The 22,081-nt window shown below is 44.2% G+C and overlaps 1 protein-coding gene across 2 annotated transcripts in view; it reads left to right on the forward strand.

Moving 5' to 3' along the window:
• The window catches only part of Dpp6 (dipeptidyl peptidase like 6), an 827,976-nt gene that overhangs the window by 103,390 nt on the left and 702,505 nt on the right, over positions 1–22,081 (forward strand). Inside the window, exon 1 of one of the 2 annotated variants that reach the window (XM_063250821.1) lies at positions 5,069–5,731. The exons of the other annotated variant lie outside the window; for it this stretch is intronic. Within the exon in view, the coding sequence (XP_063106891.1) occupies positions 5,681–5,731 (51 nt within the window). The 5' untranslated portion in view covers positions 5,069–5,680. Of the gene's footprint in view, positions 1–5,068; positions 5,732–22,081 lie in introns of those variants that run through there. 2 annotated transcript variants of the gene reach the window in all.

The raw sequence follows: 22,081 nt of genomic DNA on the forward strand, positions 1-22,081 counted from the left end.
ATGCCAGTGTGTGGTTGTAAAGGAAGCTAAAGAAACACATCAGAGGAAAGCAGAGGTAATGCTAGACTTATTAACATTACATGGATAAACCGTGTTGCCTGGACTCTAACCCCATAGCCTCATCTTCCTGCTCAGAATGAGTGAATGAGTGCAGGGACTTCCTAGCTGTCTAACTCCATTTTTTTAATCTTTGGAGGATAGCTCAGGGGAGAAGCCGTCTCATCTTCTAAAACCTGGGTCTGGCTGTCATTCTCTACTGGGGTCCTGACTTGGCTTTTCAGTTCTCATAGGAAACAACTCACAGGGCTCCCATAGCCTGGCCTCACATTTCTTCTTTCTTTTTCTGGATTGTTTATGAATTCCCTCTCCTCAAGCACTGCAGTCCTCTGGCTCTGGGTCCCTGGTGGCCACATTTAATTGGTCTTATGAGATGTATTTCAGCTGTCACCTCTTGTTTTACCATTTACTCCTTGTCCAAACACTGCACCAGCACTATTATTTATATTCCAGATCATATTTGTACTATTAATTTTTCTATTTATACTATTAATTTCAATGTCCCTTGCCAGACTACATAAACTCTTCAAGACTGGGAGGATGTTCAGTAATATAACTCATTGTGAGAATCACTATTGTCATGTTGTATTTTAAGTTAATTTGTCTAATTTCTGAATAGATGCAGAGAAGGTAAAAAGTTTATTAGGTGCTTTCATCAAACCATCAGAATCAGACAGGTGCATTTGGTAAAATTAATGATGATCGATCTCACGTTTTTCCTAGTACATGTCTTCCTACAATGTTATGAGCAAATTAAATTAGACAGAGTGAATGAGGTTTTCAGTAGAACAAAAAAGCTCACATTTTTAGAAATGTCAGTAATGAAAGAATCTGTTTAAAAGAGCACCTTGTAATCAGAAAAGCCACCTTCTTTTCCTTTGCCACTTTGATAAATTGGGAATTCCAGAGACTGAATTTCCTTGAGGTGAAGTTGATTTAGGTAGAGATTCAGCAATTATACTACAAATAAACTAATGGGAAGGGAATAATAAGAAAGTCGCAGGAGGAATCTAGTGTTGTGTTGTAAACATTACCTGATTTCAAGTGTGAAAGTGAACCTTTTGCCAAAAGTCTCCATTTGAAGCTGCTTTAGTTAAAAAAGCTTTAATGCCAGCAATGCATAAATTAAGGATGAAGCCGAAGTTTGTACAAAACCAAGGGTTGCATTCTAGCTGGTCTGCAGTGAGCCTGCCAGCACTAACTGGCGCCCATCAGTCAGGGGACGGAAGCAAAGGCCACTGCAGTGCTGGGAAATGCACCAACCATCAGAAACTCCATGGTGAAATGCTCACAAGACCGTACTTCTCATAGCTTGCAAAGAAAACAGGAAATGCACGTGTAAGAGCCAGCCTGCTGCTAAGTCCAGGGACATTTGTGTCTGTTCAGTTGAGAATGTCCCCATCAGTACTCATTGGGGGTCCGAATTGATCCCCCACTGGGAGGGACAAGATGGGGCATTTGGGGGATAATGGAGGTAAATAAGGTTCTAAGGGTGGGGTCAAAAGGGCCTTAATGACTTTCCTAGAAGAGGAAGAGAGATCTGTGAGATTCCCAGCTCTGCCTTGGGACTCTGGCACATCCCCACCCAATAATGCCACTTTAATCATCAGCTTTCCAGCCTTGGGAACCACATATTGCACGAACTTTTATTTTTTTGTTTCTCTTTGGTGGGATTCTTATCTAGCAACAGAAACAGATGAAGAAAGCATCCCTGCCTGTGAATGCTGCAGGGCAGAAAGTCTTATGGAAGGGCTGGGGAAAAGGTTCTGAAGTCACCTTATTTTCCAATATTTCCTAGTTGTCTTAGTTACTTTTTACTAGTCATCACTGAGACAAAATGCCTGATGCCCAAAGTTGGGAAAGGAAAGGTTTCTTTTTTACAGTCTTTGGAGGTTACAGTCCACACTCAGTTGGCTCCAAAGCAGGGTGCCATGGTGGGAGGCAGTTCACGGTGGCTGCAAACAGCAAGACAGAAACTGGCAAGAGAGCAAGACACACCTTCTTCTTGCCATTACATTACATCCTGGCTCCACCTTTAGGTGGGTGTAGCACTGACACCATCAATCCAAGCACTAGACAGTGAACCAATCACAAATGCACAATGCAAACTCATGAGGCCTGGGGGCCACCCACATAAACCATGACACTAGGTTAGTTTTCTTATAAAGTATCTTATCCCAATTAATATGTAAGTTGAGGCTCATCCTGTCCTAAGGGTTTCCCTTGTATTTCTGCCCTCTTTTTTGCTCCGGGAAGCCTCTTCACCCTCCGTCTCCTCAGCATCCCAGGTAGCAATGGCTAAAAGCAGATGAGCTCCAAAAAATGAGTAAGAGAAACAACTGCTCAGAATATGTGTGCTCTCATATTCCCTATTCTGCTTCCTCTTTGAACTTGCTGGTTAGTACTGTCTTTTCGGTGGGTTTTTTGGCATCATTAACTGGGCAGGAGCAGCCGGAAGCATAAAGACACCAGGCCAGCAGTTGGCTGGTGGCTGTTTAGTGAGTCCTAAGGGAAGGTGTTCAGTGACCCAACATAGCTATTTAGCTTTTGACATAAGGCTTAATCCATAATATTCCACTTACCATTTCCCAAGATAATTAAATAGAAACTATAAACATGACAAGTTAAAGAATGTTTATTCCATTTTCTTGATTTTCTTTCTTCCTCCCCAATTATGATGGGGTTGGAGAAGGCAGTCTGGGGTCCAATCAGGAGGCCCATTCTCTGACTATGGTGATAGATGGGTAGCCCTGGGAGCCCTCTTGCCATTCGTGATGGTGAACACAGGAAGATTTGGGTGAATTAATACTATTCTAATGAAAGAAGAAAAAGAACCATTTTAATATTGCTTAAGAAAGACTGAAGATTGGCAAGATGGTCTATCCACAACCAGCCAGATTCACCTTCAACAGAGCAAGCAGTCAACAGTGCAACGGTGATCTGTACCAAGGGTTCATTTGTGGATAAGCGTGGTGTTTGAGAATTCTTCTGTGATCTAAACAACGTGCCCACCTCTCTCCCCATCCCTGTGGAAATCCTCACTCCCAAAGTGATGGTGGTTGGCAGTGAGGCCTCTAGGAGGTGGTTAGGCCATTAAAGATGGCACTCTTCAGTGAGATTCTTTGTACCCTAATAAAACAGAGCTGATAGAGCCACCTTCCTCCTCCCTCCAGTCCTGCCAGGATACAGCCAGTGGCCTGGTGTGAGAGGCATGAGCTCATCTCAGGGCAGCTGTGTTGTAGTATAGAAGTGTTTCTGTTGTCCATAAGCCACCCACATTTGGTATTTCATCACAGGAGCTAGAAGAGATTAAGACCAATCCTAACAGGAGAAACACCTTTGTCTTAGTTACTTTCCTCACTGCTGAAAAAAATATTCAACACCCAAAGCTAAAGGAGGAAAACTTCATTTAGCTCATGGTTTGTAGAGGTTTTGGCTCATAGTATGCTGGCTCCAAGGCGGTGTCATGGCAGAGAGGGATCACAGAGGAAAAACAGTTCATGGCAGGCAGAAGACAGCCAAAGCAAGCAAGTGACCAAGGGCAAGTCTCTTTCTTTCCCTTTCATCCAGGCTTCCTGCCCTAAGGGCAGGTAACACTCACACTGTTAATCCTAGTGCCCTTGGTCCTAGTATTGCGATCACAAATTGATCCTAGGGTCACAAACCCTGATTCAGCCACCTCTGAAAAAGCCCTACCTGTGACTGCAGGAAGCTCCAGAAATGCCTCAGAGGTGCCTACCACTTTCCAGGCCTAGCCTAACCCACACCTCTTTTACAGCTGCCTTTCACCCATTAGGCTTTGGTTTGCCTATTTCTTCTGTTCTCCCTCGAGTCTAAATGACTGCTTGACACCTGTCCGCCAAGTGTTTTGTGCTTATACATTATGTACGCAGTGTACACACTCACACAGGATAGTGGGAGGCTTTGTAATTTTCACGTGAGTGCTGCTGCTACAATTAGAATTTTTATTTCTTTTTGAGTTCAAAATTGACTGTTCTATTTTATACTAAAGATTTGTTGTGAATGAAACAGAGAGAGAGAGAGAGAGAGAGAGAGAGAGAGAGAGAGAGAGAGAGAGAGAGAGACAAGGAAAGAAAGAAAGAAAAAAAGAAAGAAAGAAAGAAAGAAAGAAAGAAAGAAAGAAAGAGACTTATACCCAGGCTCTCCTACGCCACTACTACGCCTTCCCAGGTGAGGGCGCCCGATTCTCCATCCCTAACCTCAAGGCTCTGAGTTCAAACCTTAATTGCTGGTGGACTGAAATAGCGTGGGTCGGTGGGCGCACAAACGTGCCTACCATCCGCACGCGCTCGCTCTCTCTCGGAGCGAACATCTCGGTGTGGTTGGACGACAGTGTGAAACTGCGGCTCTGAAAGGCTGATCCGATCCGAGGAGCGCCCAGGGCGTGGCCACTGGGCAACGATCGGGGATTTGGGTGCCGGGATCTGAGCCCCGTCGGAGGGTTCCTTGCCCCTGAGCTGGCCTGTGGGAAGCAGATGAGATCAGATCCTGCAGGCAGGGGACAGGGAAGCAAAGAAACAAAGCCGCTGGTGGGGCCGCGACTGGGGCGGAGGCCTGGAAGACAGGCAGCCTGGAAGCTCGGAGTGGGTGCGCGCGGCCACGCCAGCCCAGAGTGCACTGAGGCTCCGCAAGTCGCTGGGCTGGGCGCTGCCGCAGCCGGGACGGGAAGGCTGAGTGGGGCGCAACCATGGAGACGCAACGTGCGTGCCATAGTAACCCGAAACAACATCATTTATAAACTGCCACCGCCAGGCTCCGGGTCCTGCCCCCGGCTGCATCTCTAGACGTGCACAGCCGTGTCTGGTTTCCACTGCCTCGCCCAGCTCCGGTACTGGGGGTGGGGGACGCAGACAGAGCGAGTCGCAGCGGATCAATGGTTAACACCGCCCGCAGGCGGCGGCTCCACCCGCGCACACCGAGCGCCTGTTTAGAAATCGCGCGTGCGTGCACAGCGCGTGCCCCGCCACGGCCAAAGGGGCGTCTACGAGCAGCGGCGCTGGGAAAGTGGGGGACGCGCCCGGCGCTACTGCAACAGTTAGGGCTCCCTTCGTCCCGCCGCAGGTCTGGTCCTCCCGGTCCAGCTCAGCTTGAGCAGTACACCTCCCGCGCGCGTGCACGCGTACACACACATAAGCTCACACAAACGCACGCACACGGCCCGTGGCATCGCCTACTGCTCAGCACCCCCCCTTAGGGACCAACGCGGGGACCGCTGTGCCGGGTGCTGCCAGCACGAGGAGTCGCGCAGTGTCCCGGTGTGTGCCCCGCGGACACGCACGCCGTCTGCACACTGTGGCCCCGGCAGCCTCTTCCTTTCTCCCAGCTCCCGGCTTTTTGTTCAAAGCTACGCCCGCCACCCAGCTCTGCCGGTCCTTCGCTGGCGGCGCTGTAAGAAGGCTTGATTGCTATTGGGATCCGTGAGGGTGCGAAAGAGTCCAGTGGAGGAGGAGAAACCAAAGACCGGGAAAATTTTTGGTTTTGTTTCTTCAAAAAGCCATCTCTACCTGGGCGTGCGCCACGCTGATGTCCGCTTTAATCTTCACCAGGACAATGGATTAAGTTACTCTTCTCTAAGTCAGAAGTCAGGTTCAGACTTGGCAAAATGAAGGAAAAGGCGATGATCAAGACGGCTAAAATGCAAGGGAACGTGATGGTGAGTGCTAGCAGCTGGTCCGGCCGGCTGCAACGACCAGCGTTGGGCTGGGGAGGGGGTCCTCTTCTCCGGAGTCCGAGTCTCCCATTTCCCAAGAATGACAGCTTCGGGTCCTCAGGCGCCTGTACAGAGATCACTTCCAGCTCGAGCCCACCCGGAGGCGCCCGGGCGAGGGGACCAGACATTTCTGAGAATCACAACTTGCTACCTTCGTGGCTGCTGTCTTTTGGGCATGTGGCTTTGTGTCTCTGGGCGCGGGCTGTTGGTGAGCCCTCCAAGATGCATGTGTGTGCAAATTCTGAGCAGCTAACCTGGATTGTGCTAGAGGAAACGCAGGGACGGGTCACTTCTTCAGCCAGGGCAGGGCCACGGGGCCCTGCCGCCAGCGCCGGCCTCAGGGCCACGGGTTCCCCGGAGCTGAGACCTGTTGGGGTGGGCCAAGCCTCTGCTATACCCCCAAGCGCACGCCAGCCCCTCTATGCTGGTGACTGGCACCCCTGTCCATGGCTGCCCATCCAGCAGGACCCCTCCCCTCAGGTTTGGGAAAGATTATTCCCCCAAAAGAGTAATAAGGGCACTCCCTTCCCCAAAGATGAACCTGCAGCCTGGCTGCAAGCCAAGGAGCATCTTGGTGTGGATAACTTTGCTAACTTGAGGACTCAGTGTTGTGCCTTCCCAGCACCCGACCCCTTCTTGCCTGCACCCGGTTAGCCCTCCTGGCCCTGGCAGTGCATCTGCTTAGAGTGCCTGCAGCCTGGGGCATGGGTCACGGTGAGGGGATCTCTGGGCTCTGACCCAAGGACCCGAGGACCCGGAAGGGTGCCATCTTGTTCTGGGGGAATTGTCTGTGCGTTTATTGGGGTTGTGTTTTAACCCTTTTGGTGCTGTTGCGAATGTTCCATGGCTGGCCGGTCCTTTCTAAGCGTCGGAAGGGCCAGGGAATGGAGATTTCTAAGTTTCTCTGAAAAGTCCAGCAGGAAACATGAGCATTCCTTCAAGAGCTGGGGCTGTTTACAAAAGTGGTTTGGGTCCAGGGCAGTGAGTGAGGGGCTGTGCTTGGAGAACCAGTCAGTGGCCCATTTCAGAGTCTCCCTTTAAGGAAAAAAGAGACAAGAAATGAGAATTTGGTTTAATTACCAAACTGCCAGGCTGGCTTAACTACACCCACAGGAAGGCACTTGTTGCCTGGCATAGAGGGGCACTGGGTTAGTTCAGAACTTGCCTTCTCCACTCGAGACCCTCCCTTAGGTGCAGTGAGCGTAGATGATACCGCCATGACCGCAGGCACCCCTCCCGGGCTGCTTCAGTCTGTGGGTTCTTGGGTTGGCTGACCTAATTATGCGTTTGTGAAAATGCATCTGTTTTCCTAATTTTCCACCCTTTTAAAAAAGCTATTATATTATTCAGCATAATTTCTTGTTTGCACCGGGCAGAAATATGTATGAAGTTATAGTTTGCTATTAAAAGTCCACCCACACCTGTGATTCCTTTTTTATAATATGCTACCATGTGCTAGTGAAACCTACACACTAAGTACAGAGGCTGAAGGATTGGTCTGGGTGATATTGATAATGATACCTCATCAATGATTGCAAAAATCAAATAAGTATTTCTATTCATATCACAGAAGCTATGTTATGATAACAGCAGCAACATTGTATGAGATCTTTGTTTAAAACTTTCAAGATCTTCTTTCCTTTGCTCCTTTTTCTACCTTTTACTTCCAAAAATGAAGACTGTGAGGGTTGCTGAGCACATCTCTTGTGCGGGAGATAAAAATGCCCCAGGAGCTGTTCACTGACTGTTTCTCCTACCATATTAATAAGTAGCATCTGGGCGTGTTGAACTGAGCTTAGAGAATTCTCCAGCAAGCAGTATTTTAAAAAGTCATTCCTATTGACCCAGGGGAAGATAAAGATGCAATCTTCTCAACTTTTAAATGTTCTTTCAGTTTTTAAATTGACAATTAGGATGCTTAAGATCATAACATTTGCTATTTCATGTTCCAACTAAATCTGTAGGAGGCTTCACCCAGCAGTCACCCCATACTTGGGTCATAATTTGGGACTTCCTAGTCCCTAATTTTCATCAGTTACTGTAAAGAACTCCTGGGCATCACAGCCTCTCCCAGATTACATGCCTGGCACCTCTTTGGACTCAGGTGATATTTAACTTTCTAGATGGGGTCTGGCAGTTTCTGTGGCACATGTACCTGCTGCAAAAGTACCAGAATGCCTTTATGTTGTGTCATATCTGTCAGTGCATGCACATGGGTACACAGACACGTCATACAAGCCAAGTCTCGGTTTATAGATTTGGCCTCACACTTGAGGTTTGAGGTTTAAAAGGGATAGAGGAGACAGAGGGCCTGAAGAGACTGGCTGTTGCCCCCAGGAGTTAGGGAAAGGCCAGATGCTCTTACAGCCAAGCATAGAAGCTACTCCCTCAGCTCTGCATGTGTGTTCATGTGTGCAACATCCTGGACTTGCAGACCCTGATATAACCAGAAGCCCTGAGGACTGTGACAGCAAGCACCCTGGCTTATACTGGCCCCGGCCATTGCTGGGATGGAAATTGGAGTGTAGGTTTTGTTCTGAGTTGATTTCTGATCACAGATGGATGTCTCGGGGAAGGCAAGGTTCCCAGTTGCAGTGCATTCTCCAGTCTTGTTGGAGTGAATCAGCAAGCAAAAGAAAAGCTGTTAGTTGTACCAGTTCACAACTTCCCATTCTCTACAAAGGTTTATTTCATAAACTTCTAATATTTTCAGGATGTACAGACTAACCATTTAATGTGTCATGTAACACATTGAAAGAAATCAAGATTTTCTACCTTCTTGGAAGCCATATTGTTTGTAAGTCTACATTTGAAGATGCACAGAGGGGTTAATACGAATTTTTAAGCCAGTCTTACTTTGTTACTAATATGCTGATACCCTGCTTATTTAACAGTGATGTCCTGGGCCGAAAGGTCTAGAATCAATGGAAAAGTTTATTATCCGAAAGATACCGGTTCATGCTAAATTCCCTGCTCTGTCCTTATGGGCCTTTCTCCTATGCTAAGGTGCTGGGTGAAGAGAGGTGGAAGTACCTCATGATCATTAGTGTTTCCCTCTTCCTTGCTACCTGCACTGTTGGGTGTTCAAGTATGTAGTGAGTCAACAAGGGTTCGGCATGGTTTTGGAAGCCAGAGTGGTGACAGGTAAGTACAGAGGTTTTATGTGTACAAGCCCCTGCTATATGTGACAATCCCATGATTGCTTGGCTTTAGAGAAGAGCTGCAATCTATGAATTCTCTGCACAAGGGAAGTTAAAGTTTTGTTCCTTGTGGACACTTGTGTCAGTGTTTTGTCAGAGAAACAGATATGACACAGAATATACAACTGTGTAAGAAATGACAAGATAGTGTTATGATGGTCACCCACAGTGTGCAGAGGGTGTCTGCATGCTGGAGACCGAAGAATTCAGCCCAAGGTCTGGAGCTCACTGCAGTGTCCTGTGCTAGTGCTTATCAGGAGGCGGAAGGGTCTGGGACGGAAGGCTGAAGAATCCATGCAGGAAGGCCAGAGGATCTGTGCCAGTAAGTTGAAGTCTGTGCTGGAAGAGAGGAGATGACATCTGAGGTGAAGTCAAAGACTGGAAATTCTCCGAAGAAACAGAAGCAATCAGTCCTTCCTCATTTCCCCTTTATATGAACTAGATGACAGCTTGCCCTAGAATAGGTCTTTCTCTTAACTAAGCTTCCCGAGCTGACCCATCAGTCAGCCATCACAACACTGGAACTGGCTTTATATCTCTGGTCTCTGATTGGATCTAGACGTGATGCTATCAGCCTCAGAACTTTTCAGAATGATGATCTTCCCTTCTTATGTGAGGTCACACCTCCAGAAGGATCTGAGCTGTCCAAAGTAAGAGTTTTTTTTCCGCCCAGTAGAGCACTTCACAGACTTAGGTCAACAGATGGGCAGCATCTGCCAGGATGCTCCATGGTAAAGCATACAGGTGCACAGATGCTCTTCGAGTTTGGGGCAAGTTATTGGGTTCATGTGGGGCTCAGTCTGTTGCATGCAGCAACATATGATCTCACACTGATGTTTGGGAGTGTATTCTCTAGTGTGGCCATACTCCCCTTACTCTCAGCTGCTTGGGAGCACTGTTTTTGCTGCTTTTTCACAGATCAGTGAATTGGCAGCATAAAACCTCCCGTACGATTCTAAATGTGGGCATTTCAGCATGGAACTGGGGGAGAATTTGACTTCTGAAAATGAGTTCTAAAAATTACTTCAAAGGCCCCAGGTTCTGAGAGTTGTCACTCTGTGTCTCAGGGTGAATATTAAGGGGGATAGTTCTCTACTTCTGGTTGCCCAACAGCCCCCATAAAATCATTATCTCTAGAAACAGCCTCTTCCAGTGTCGATTAATCCCATCTGTGCAGAGAAAGGACCAGGGGTTAGCCCACTTCACACCACCTCCTGGGTGGGAAGACATGTTATTACGTACTAACACACAGTAAAATATACCAAGTTGATACAGCTACAGGAAGAAGTGCCCAAGGACAGAGAAGAAGCACTCAGTCTGTTTTATAAAATATCCTACAACGGGAGCTTTGGTGGGGGCTGTCCTGCTTCTGCAGAGCCCCTGTGGGTCTTTGCTCCTATGTCCTCTGGGTCTGTTTGTCTAGACACACAAATATACTAAACTGGCCACTTCTGGTCCGGTAACCCATCCTGGTCACTGACCACATGACTTAAAAGGCGTTCCTCATTCCTCCTTGAGCTCTCTGTGTTATTTCTGAGAAGTGTGGTGCATTTTGAAATACCGGCATAGATCGATGGTTAACTCCATTGACATTTACTGTGCGTAGTAAACATTCAAAGGCATGAATGAGTGGAGCGCTGGTCTTTCCTCTGCTAAGCGAATACTGTTCTGTGAACAGGCCAAGAATCGTTGGTGTGCATTTCTTTTGATTTTTTAAGAAGTTCTAAGTAGGTAACAGGAGGGAGAATTCCATTGTTGTTTCCATTTTTACACTAAAATTGAAGCGCATGCCCACTTTAGAGAAGTAACTGCTGCCTCAATACCCTTTTTATTTAAGGAGATAAATAAATGAACACCAGACCAGTTATTTTCCTTATCATGTATTAGTTTAAAATAATCCAACAATATAGGATTTTGTGGACTCTTTAGTTCTGAGAGCCGGTTTTAATTGATTAACAAGAACACATTTGAAAGCTCAGGAGCACACTCAGCCCTAGGAGTCCTGAGCAGCACCCGCTGCTCTGAGTGAACACAGGCAGCTCAGTGACTTCCTGGTGAGAGTGTCAGCTGGGAGGTCTTGGGAAATCTGGGCACCCATGGGCAGGCACATTGTCTTAGTTACTTTTCTTGTATTGCTGGACAAAACAGTGGACACCCAAAGTTAAAGAGGAGAAGCTTTATTTAGCTCACAGTTAGCAGAAGTTAAAGAGGGGAAGGTTTATTTAGCTGACAGGTAGCAGAAGTTAAAGAGGGGAAGGTTTATTTAGCTCACAGTTAGCAGTTACAGTTAGTCTGTAATCAGCTGGCTCTAACACAAGTAGTGGAAGATACCAGAAACAACTAGAACAAGAGGAAGGAGCAAGCCTCTTTCCCTCTCTCATACTGCATGCAGGCGGCCTATCCCAGAGAGTGTAGCACTCACACCCCCAATCCCAGAACTACACAATGAACCAATCACAAACTCTAAATTCAGCCACCTCCATAAAGCCCACCCCTGAAGTCATATGAGGGTTTGGTGGGACATCCAAACACAAATGTGTGTGAGCATCACTGGTGGAGGGTGGAGGTTCTCAGCTGTCTACACACATCCCTGCCCGGCACCCTTATATACTTGGGGGATTCTGGGTTAGCTGCCCTGAGATGTAGCTGGGCATTAATCAGTTTCATGGTGGTTCCATGGTGCTGCCACTGGTTGAGGGCGAATTTTTAATATAAATATCACCATCAAGACCTGAGCAGCTCGTCAAAAGATAGGTGGAATATGCAGTAAGATAAAGTGAAATGCACATGTAAGAGACATTAGGAAATTGGTGTCAGGAGCTTACACCAAAGAAACACATTAAGGTTTTTTTAAAATTAGTTTTAATTGACACATAAAAGCATAGTTGTATACAGTCATAAACTAGCATGTAGTACTTCCATAATGCTGTACACTGTATAATATTTCTGTCAGGTTAAACATACTCATCTCTTCAAACATTTATCATTTTTTTATGATGAAAGTGTTCAACTCCTTTCTTCTAATTTGAACTTGGACTTGAGTTTTTCTAGGCTCTCTGCAGCCTCGGGAAGGAAAAAGTGGGGCCATTTGAAGAAGCCCAGTTCCTCCCTGGAAAAGACCAATAATTTTCATTGAAAGATGTTCTGTTGTCTGTGACTATTAAAAATGCACTTCAGACCAAGTGGAGGGAGTCAGAGACAGACAAGGAAGAAACAGAGAGAGTGGCTGAGGAGCCTGGGATCAGCAGGATGGACTGGGAATTTTCCATGCCTCCCATGGCTCTGTGGCCTGCATCTGGACTATGTCCTTGTGTCAGTGCTGGAATGAGTACACTGATTGCTCCTAAGGTGTAGCACCCCTCCTTTAGGGGTGCTCAGTCTTGACCTCAGGAAGTCACCTTCCCTACCACACTAAGCATTTTGTTGGCTCTAGAACTTCTGCTGCCTCGAGCTATGTGACATCTCCTCACTCATCAATTTGTGCTCCTGTGTGTCCATATTTACAGGTAGAGCAAATACATAAACAAAATTTATATGCCAATAAATAGCAAAGTATAGAGCAATGTGGCCCAGGCTTGATGACACAGGCAGAGCTGTAAATGGTGTGTGCATGTGGGCACACATTACACACACACACACACACACACACACACACACACACACACACACACATACACACACCATCCCACACTATGCCCATGCCCCTTGGCCAGCACACCATGGCAACAGACCTCCTTGTAGAGAGCTGCTGTAGGCACAGTCGCTCTGCTTGATTTCCTTGGCTATTAAATGCAAACATCAATGCCATGAGAAACCAGGAAAGCCAAGGACATTCTGGTTTCTGGGCTGGTGTTACTCATCTGTGAAAAGGAAAGGAATTGCTGGCTGGCTGTGCTGGCCGCTGGGCCTGGTTGGCAATGGTCCAGCTGGGCTGACTGAGATGGTATCATGTTCCACCCAGGAAGAAGCTCAGGGGCATCACGCTGTCTTCACTGATGGGACCTTTACCGGTGAGCTCCCCCTCCCAGCTAGACTCCTGTCCTTATTATGCTACGTATAATTTTACTTTGAATAATTCTTATTTTATGATTTTGATTATAGATGAGCAATATGTAATAAAACAGCTACTAATAGCAGCCCAACTGTGAGCTTGAGGAATCCAAACTAACCATCCGATTATTATTCTAGTACTTTAATCTAAAAACAGAACTTCTAGGGTCTGTCCTTAACCTTCAGTACATATTCTACTTAGTTTTCTGTGTCTTTCTGTTCCATACTTCTGGAAAATAATTACTGACAGTCTTTAAGCCTGAAGTCTCAAATTCTATCATTCTTACCAGGTAATTTGGTAGATTTTCTGTGCTAATGCTTAAAAGATTATTAAAATATTATCTCTAATTATCTGTAGCAGAAAATAAAAGATTTTGTAGTTAAATGCTAAGCATGCTGTTTTCCTAGAAATTTCTGTTTATGAGACCAAATCAGATCTTGAGTAAATTTTCGATGAAGTCTTTTTCTTTGCTACCCATCCAGTGACTTATAAGTTGTATGCATATTTTAACATGCCTGTCCTTTCAGTTCAAACCTAATTACATTAATAGCTTGCAGTTGTGTTGTGGCTTGTGTCTAGATGTCCCCACAAAGCCTCATGGCCTGCTGGCCAAGCATCACAGATGAAGCTTTTTCAGAGTTGGCTGGATCTAGATTGTGTGATACTGGTATTGATTCACTATCATTGCTAGGGCTAAGGGGTAAGGACTTCCTGCCCTGTGTAGTCTGGATAACACATAAGGGGTAGCAAAAGGGCTGTGACCATCTTTTTTGGATGCCAGTCTGCTGGGCTACCATGTCTTGGGACCAATCGATTATTGACTGAAAACTCTGCAAACTCCCTTAAGTTGTGCATGTTGGTTATTTTGTCTTAGCAATGAGAGAAAAGTAATTAAGACAAGTTGCATAGAGTCTGTGTAGCTTACAAAATAATTTTGGTATCCTATCTTATTAGAACAACCCATTGTGTTGACAGGAAAGATAGGAGGTGTGAGCAAAAATGTATAGTGAATGTTTAAATAAAAAATTATTGCAGTAATAGACACATCACCATGCATCTCTCTTGAGGGCTCCTTCTTACTTGAAACAATTATCTCATTGCTCAGACCACTTTCTGAAGCAGTTCTGGGTGTTCTCTACTGTCAACTTCTTTATGAGTGTAACCAAAAATACAGTGAATCCTGCCAGCAAATGCCACCCAATGGGATTTTACAGGCTCATAAAAACATGACACTGTGTCCTCCTCTGCCCAGTTCATTAGATCTGGTACTGTGTGATTTCTGGTTCTTCCCCAGAGTCAAAATAACCATCAAAGAAAAATATTATGGATCAATTCAAAGCACTGAGGTAGCTACAACGGTGCAATTAAAGACACTCACCACAGAGGACTTCTGGTGCTGCTTCAGAACAATGGCAGGAATGATGGGACAAGTGTGTTAAAAGCGAGGGGAACCTTGAGCGGGATTCATGGCAATGTTTTTTAATAAGTTGGAACACGTTTTAAAAATTTAGACATTCACTGTAGTTGATGATCATTCCATGTATTATTTCAATTTTGTGGGTACGAGAACTAAAACTTGGGGAGATGGCGCAGCAGGAGTGAGAAGGAGCCAGGAGGCGCTCCCCACTTCCAGGCCTGCCGCTTTGCAGCCTACAACAGTGCTGTAGGTGTTGTTTACAGCTGCAGCTGGAAGGAAATGTTTGATCCTAGCAGGATGGAAGGATGTGGAGATCAGCACACTGCACTACCTCTTGGGCTCTGCACTTCCAGATCCTCCAGCCTCTTCTGCAGCACATTTAGGCACCAGAAACATCTGCCACCATTGACAGGCAGATTGCTTGTTAGGATCTTTAAACAGGGAAGAGAAAGAAACTTGAAGCATTAACAGCAACATGGAAATGAGCACCCACCTGTGCTCTTACTACCTATCTCAGCAGCAGGAGAACCTCTGCTGGAGCACCAGGGGGTCACCTGTGGCAGACAGGAGCACAGCAGCTCACTGTCACCACAACACCAGCCCAGGCCCTGTCTTAGATCTGCAGAGCAGCCTTTCTCCGGGCTAGTGGAATTGCACAAAAATGTTTTCAACACTTCAACTACATTAGCATTCTTACAGGTTAAAGGTAAGGTTTTGAAAAGCTTTCCGTAGTAAATTTTGAAACAGATGGAGAAAAGTGGGAACTTTGTACACACATGGTGAGTAGGGCAGTGACTATAACTTTGAAACCATTTTCACCTGAGCTGCTGAAGTTGAAGATCCAGGTACATTATGACCCAACCACAGTCTCCCCCAAAAAAGGGACAGGAAGGCTTGTAGCAGAAATGTTTCTGGTAGCTTCAAACTGGGTCCAAACTAAGTGTCCCTGGGCAGAGAGAAGCATTGGTGAACTTACACACTGGATCCGATAGAGGTGCAAAATGAATAAATTCACACTAGAAACACGGGGATTTCCTCAAGCACAATGTTAAACCAAAGAGGCTAAGGCTGAGGCTGAGAGGACACACATCAATAATTCATTTCTATAAAGTTAAGAAACAGTTAACCCTGAAATATTTTGTCAGTGGTATTGATGTAGTATCCCTGGTGGAGAGGATACAATTTTCGTGACTCTTAGGGGATTATAATCACCCAAATCGCAGCAGCAGCTACAGTGGGGAGCAGGGAGTGGACTGGCTGGGAGGGTGTGTGTGTGCAGTTCTGGGGCAGGGGTGGTTCTGGCACTTGGCCCAGGCTGCCTTATGATCACGTTTCCTCTCTGTACAGATGTTTGATGCACTTTTCTGGGTTTGGGTTGCATCTCACAGTGCTTAAAGATTTTCAGATGTGCTTTCTAACAATTGGGGAATGTGCTTGCGTGCAGAGTGGGTGTCCCTGTGCATACTCACGCTTAGGAAGAGGGCACGCATTCTTTTCATTATGGGAGTGAAAACTGACCTCACCATCAAAATAAAGGGTATGCAGGAATTAACTTGATGCTGTCCCACCCCATTTAGCTTCTGAAGATAAACCAGGGTTGTTGCTACTATGAAATCTCTACCAGGTGATTCTTAACCAGTGGTTCCTGGACCCACAACATCAGCATCCCTTGATGCTGTGTTTGGATAGCTGCCCACAAAGACCATTGTGTTAATAACTTGGTCCTCAGCTTGTGGTGCCACTTAGAGGTGGTGGAATCTTTCAGATCAGGGGCTTAGTGGGAGGAAGTGAGGTCATGGGGGGAGGTGTGCCCTTAAAAAAGATGATGAGAATTCGGTGTTTTCCTCCTTTTACTTTCTGCCCCCCTTACGGGAGCAGCTTCTTTAACTCCCACTCCCAGCATAGATTCTGTGTTAAAACAGGCCCTAAAGCCACAAGCAAGGGACTGAAACTTCCAAAATGGTGGGCCAAAATAAACCTTTCCTCTTTTGATGTTGATTATTTCAAGCATTTTGTCATACTAATGGAAAGCCTGGTACCACATATGGGTCCTGCCAGGCTCTACTTTCTTGGGGCTCTTAGAGTTACTGGACTGAAACCCAGAAGCTCATGATTCCACAGTGTGATAAAACTCGATTATAAGCTTCTCAGTTCTGAACCTATCCATGGTGAAGGATTGCTTTTGTTGTTCTGGATTTTGTTTTTAAAGATTCTACACCATCTGGATCAGTATTTTGCAAAATACAATCAAAGTGAAATAATTTTAAAAAATGAAAGAGATGTAAATTACAAAGCCCCAATATGTATGAAATGTAATATTGTAATATTTTTATTGTTATTAAAATTGTATTAATTGTATTACTACAATTTGTAATCTTTGTGTTATTACAACACATAGAGTTCCATTGCTCTGAACCTTTCTGAATACCATACTTTGAATTTCTGTTGTTAGGTCTTGGAGAAGCAGTGACCAGGTATGTGGACTCACTGTAGGCTTCCCTCCCATCAGCTTCTGGTGGGAGAGTCTTGTGCAGCCTCTGTGAGGTTTTTAGTAATACCTGTTACATGTCCAAGTCCCTGCTAGAGGCTTGTCATGAAAAACAAAACTTCCTTCCAACCCAGAAAACCTCACCACAAAGTTGGGTGAAAAAGAAAACAGCTTTATTACTAAGCATTAAACTACAATGTCATGGTCATCTCAGGCAATCTGCTAAAGAGATTGCAAAGAGAGACTGAGAGCTCATCCTACCATACAGCATTATAGGTAGACCCATTCCTTTATATTAGCCAAGTTTTGCAATTTAGAATCCAGTGACAAGCGAGGTCCCTCTCCTGCCAGGAGGGCAGCTCTACTGCTAGGAGATAGTTTATCTCCCTGATTACATCCAAAGAGCCTGACCCTGGTCTGTAATGCATCCATTTGTAAAGGACAGAGAAGGAAAAGTTGTATGCCAGAGGGTGATGGTGGGATTGTCTTTTATTTTAAACAGGGAGAGATAAACCTCTTATTTTTTAATTCTGAGGATGTTATGCTTATTTTTTCCCCAGCTTTATCTGTAGGATGCCTTTTGGTAGCCAGCAGGTCTCTGAGTCACGGCCCTGGGGTAATTTTGCTTTCTTAGTGTTACCATTCCACTTTAATTTGATTCACTCTAAAGTGTTTACATGGGTAGAATTAAGGTCAAAAAGATGTTTGTCATTTTAAAGTTTGTTATCAAGAAAGAAATGGACATTTTATCTAAAGTTCATTTTGGCTACGATTATTTAAAGTGGTTCAGTTTTTTCAGACATCTAGGAAACGTTAATTAGTGCCTATAAGACTCCCAGTTCTGAAGTCAATCACAAAGGCTTTTCTTCTGCTGCTTCTTCAGAACATGTAAAGGAGATAATGTTAAAATGCTCTTATGCAAATTTAAAAATTCCCTGCTGCATTAACAATGCTAATGACAGCTAATGCATTCCTGAAGCTTCCTGGGGTCCAGAACACTCCAAGAGCTCTGAACTGTTTTAGGGCCACCCTGGAAATGTATGGGGAGTAGAATTTTCCATGGAGATTGGTTCCTTAGAAGGATTCACTGTAGGATTTAAGAGACAAAGGAGAGCTGGAACATCAGTGTGAATCTGGCCAAGGTTGGAACCCTCTTCCCTGTTCACAGTGACAGTACAGCTTCTGAGGTGGTCACACGGTTTGTTGAGAAGAAGAAATTGTCCTGTAAAAAATATAACAGATGCAGGTGGGGAGAAAGGGAATTAAGCATGGTCACCTGATGGTAAAGAAGTTTCCTTTTGCAAAGATGATGTGAGCTTCCCCTGGGACCAATTGCTGTGACTCCAAAGACAGTGTCCATACATAAGAGGTATGTCAGACTCCCTCTCTGTAATGAAACACCTGTGATAAACAGCTTAGGAAGAGAAAAGGTTTATTTGGCTCTTGGTTTCAGTGGCTTCAGTCCATGGACATTTGATCTTGTTGCTTTGGACCTGTGACCATCATGCAGGGAAGAGGAAATACTAATCTCATGGCATCCAGGAAGCAAAAAGACAGGAAGGGATTGGGTTCTCAGTGTCCCCTTCAAGGCCACACCTCTGGTGACTAACTTCCTTCCACCATGTCACATCTCCAAAATGTTCAGCCACCTTCAAATAATGTCGTAGGCTGGCAACCTATAATGGCAATCCAAACTATAGCAGTAGGATTTTTTCTTTAGATCCAGTATCAGATGATGAACCCCAATTGTTTCCCACTGACCTAGGGAATTCTTTCTGCAAGCATATTTGAGTAATAAACAAATATAATCATTGCAGACAGGGGTTTTAGGTTAATTCAGTTTGCCTCAAGATCTTGTTACAGTGAACATTCTAGAAGCTTTTCTATGTTGACATTGTTTTTTCTTCTTTCTTCCTTGAGTTCCTTAATATCAAATACCAATTAGGGGAGGCATGTGTAAATTGAACCATAGTTTAGTCATGGTAAAAAATAGGATCTGGTATTCGGGGAGTTCAGACTTTCCCATGATGATTCAGTGTTTGAGTGGAGTCTACTCAGAACATCACTGGTCATTATCAGGAGGAACAGCATGGAAAGTTATTAATACACAGGTGCATGATAGCCATGCAAAATATGAGACGGAAAGAAAGGCCAGATAGCTAAGGCTCAAGTATATTTTTCTAAGAGGGAAATGAGCAGGGTAGGGGGATTCAAAACAAGACATCATAATAGCTAGTGCTGATTTAATATCATCTTGTTTTGAAGTCCCATCAAGCTGTTGTTCTTCGGTCTCCATTGGTTTTATCATGTTGTATCTTATTGGATTTTATTATATGTAATAAAAAAATTTTTATAGGCAAAGAAATAATATAGAAACCATTGTTCATTTTTTGTTAGCTGGTTCTAAATACCCTGTAATACTTTCAGTCTCTTAAATGGTTTCACACTGTCTTGATATGTTTTATGCTATAGTATACAAAGTTATACTCAAGTATTTCAAGGAAAGAGACACTATGGTAACTACTATTATGTCAAGTTATCTGGTGGTGAAACACTATGTTGCTTAAATTGTTCTGTTCTGACCTGTGTTGTTATGTTGTTATGTCCTCTCTTATCTCAATCTCCCCTTTTTTGTCCTTTTTTTAAAATTATTTTTTTAATTAAGGGAAAAATAAATTAAAACAGAGCAGGATATAGTAACTTTTTTGTTTTCCTATTAACCTGATTTGAACTCCTGTATTGCTCTAACCATCATGTATTGACTGATTTTACTCTATTCTGTTTTATTTGATAGTATCAAGTTTGAGGGTGGTATAGGCAACTACTTTGAAGGCTATAAGATTCACTATGATGGCCATTCTGATTTGACTATTATCTTCTTTTGAAGTCCTGTAAGGTCTGCAATGATTCGGTTTTATTGGTTTTGTTCTGTACTGTTTTGTTCAATTTTATTATACCTGATGATATAGGCAACTCTTTTTAAGATTGCAAGTGGCATTATGGTAACCATTGTTGATCACCTGGTATTCTGTTTTCACATCATGTACTATGACTATCCTTTTGTTTTGACTGACTCCGTTTTGTTTTGTCACATTTGGTTTTATTCTCTTCAAAAAAAAAGTAGCAAGAGCTGTGGGAGTAATAAAACCCAAAATGTATAATTGTTATTGTATAAAAGAGAGGAAAAGAAAGTGCTCTAAAGGATATAACTGCATGTATATTTAAGTGTGTAAGATAGATAACTATATTACTAAGTTTTTGTTGGATCATTGAACACAACTGTTTGCAGTCTCACTGTTTGAATGTCCACTTAGTATGCTTTAATTTTGTAACTTGAACAACTATTTCTAAGATGACAATATGTAATCTGTTAACTAGTGATTTCTTCTTATTTTCTTGAAATTCTATATTACTTGTACCCTCTTACTGTTTTGTTTTGTTTTGTGTTTCTCTATAAATAAAAAAAAAAGAAAAAAAAAGACAATTTTTAAGGGGAAGTATATGATTTTTAATAGAAATGAATGGTCCCAGAAGGCAATGTTCTAGAACAAAGTTCTCCTGGGGTCTTACGTGTATTCCATTTAATTTTCGCTTGCCAAGTACTTACACCACTGAGCTAAATCCCTGGCCTCCCCTCTCTGTTTTTGGTGTGTTCAATTCTCACTTTTGTTTTCTGATATCAGCTTAGTGGCATTTCAGTAAGAAGACTGATAATAACTGTATCCCTGTTTGGTGCATCTGATCCTTGGCCCACAGGGGAACTTCACACTTGCCAGGACTCTTCTCTAAAGTCCAAAGCAATAGGTACCAGGGTACGATCTTCTTTTTTATTTTACTTTTTGTCTTTTTATCGGTACCAGGGATCGAACTCAAAACTGCCTGCTTCCAAGGCAGGAACTTATGCTGCTGAGCTAAATCCCCAGCCCCCAGGGTAAGGTCTTCTGAGCTTGGCCAGGGCTGTAGAATTCCTTTGTGGAGTCTTCAGAGTGGACCCTGATGAGAAAACGTTATTGAAAAAAAAAAAAAAAAAAAAAACTCCCAACCTAGAAATCATTTCCATAAAAACAGAGAAAGAGAACACTTCCATTATTTGAATAAGCATTTGAATAAGCAGAATGTGATGGACTCCATGGCAGTAAGCTGAGAGATAGCAGATAGAGGAAAACCTCATCCCTTTAGGTGGCCAGGCAGGTAGAACCCATTTAATGCATGTTTTCAACATAGGTAGCAGCCAGTCCTTAAGAGGAGCTGACAATATGATCTACCATACATAGCTCCTTCCAAATTTACCTGGTAATTGGGGTGACATCTGTGTTACTGGGCTGCTTGTTGGCTTTCTCCAGAAGAAAAACAAGCTTTTGTGTCTTCCAGACATAAACTGGTTTTGCAAATTGGAGCCAGGAGCCCAAGGATCAGCCTCCAAACATTGATAGAGGAGTCTCTCCCTCTCCCTCTCCCTCTCCCTCTCCCTCTCCCTCTCCCTCTCCCTCTCCCTTTGTCTCTGTTTCTCTGTTTTTCTCTCTTTCTCCTTTCTCTTTCTCTCTTCTCTCTCTCTCTCTCTCTCTCTCTCTCTCTCTCTGTCTCTCTCTCTGTCTCTCTGTCTCTCTCTCTCTCTGTCTCTCTCTCTCTCTGTCTCTCTCTCTCTCTTTCTCTCTCTGGATCTGTCTTTTTTGCTTTTCAAAATGATGGTTCCTGGGTCAGGAGATTGACAAAGACCCACCACATAGTATTTAGGGTGATAGATTTGAAAAAGATGCACAGACTTACCATGGTAAATCCTGAGTGGCAAATTCTCTAAGAAAAAGGAAAATCTTTTCTTTTACTTTGGATTCAGAGAATGAGCCTCTTGTTTTAAATTTGCAATTGTCCTTACAACCCATAAGATTTAAATAGCAAGATTTATGACAATCAGCAGTGTCACAGACCCAAGATATGTGGTTGCTGGGGAATAGTGAAGTATCTCATGGCTGAGTCCAAGGTGAGTCCAGGGTTATGCCCTGGCACACCATTCCTGGATAGAACCATTCCCCCATCCAAGAATCTATGAGCAAGACCTCTCCACAGAACCCCAGAGACAGCACAAGCGGATCCTAGAAGGGAGGCACAGTGACCAACAGTGTGGGACAAATGAGCCTCC

Source organism: Cavia porcellus, unplaced genomic scaffold (assembly GCF_034190915.1).
Source record: "Cavia porcellus strain 051 isolate PalLab524CR breed Dunkin Hartley unplaced genomic scaffold, mCavPor4.1 scaffold_6, whole genome shotgun sequence".
Lineage (NCBI taxonomy): Eukaryota > Metazoa > Chordata > Mammalia > Rodentia > Caviidae > Cavia > Cavia porcellus.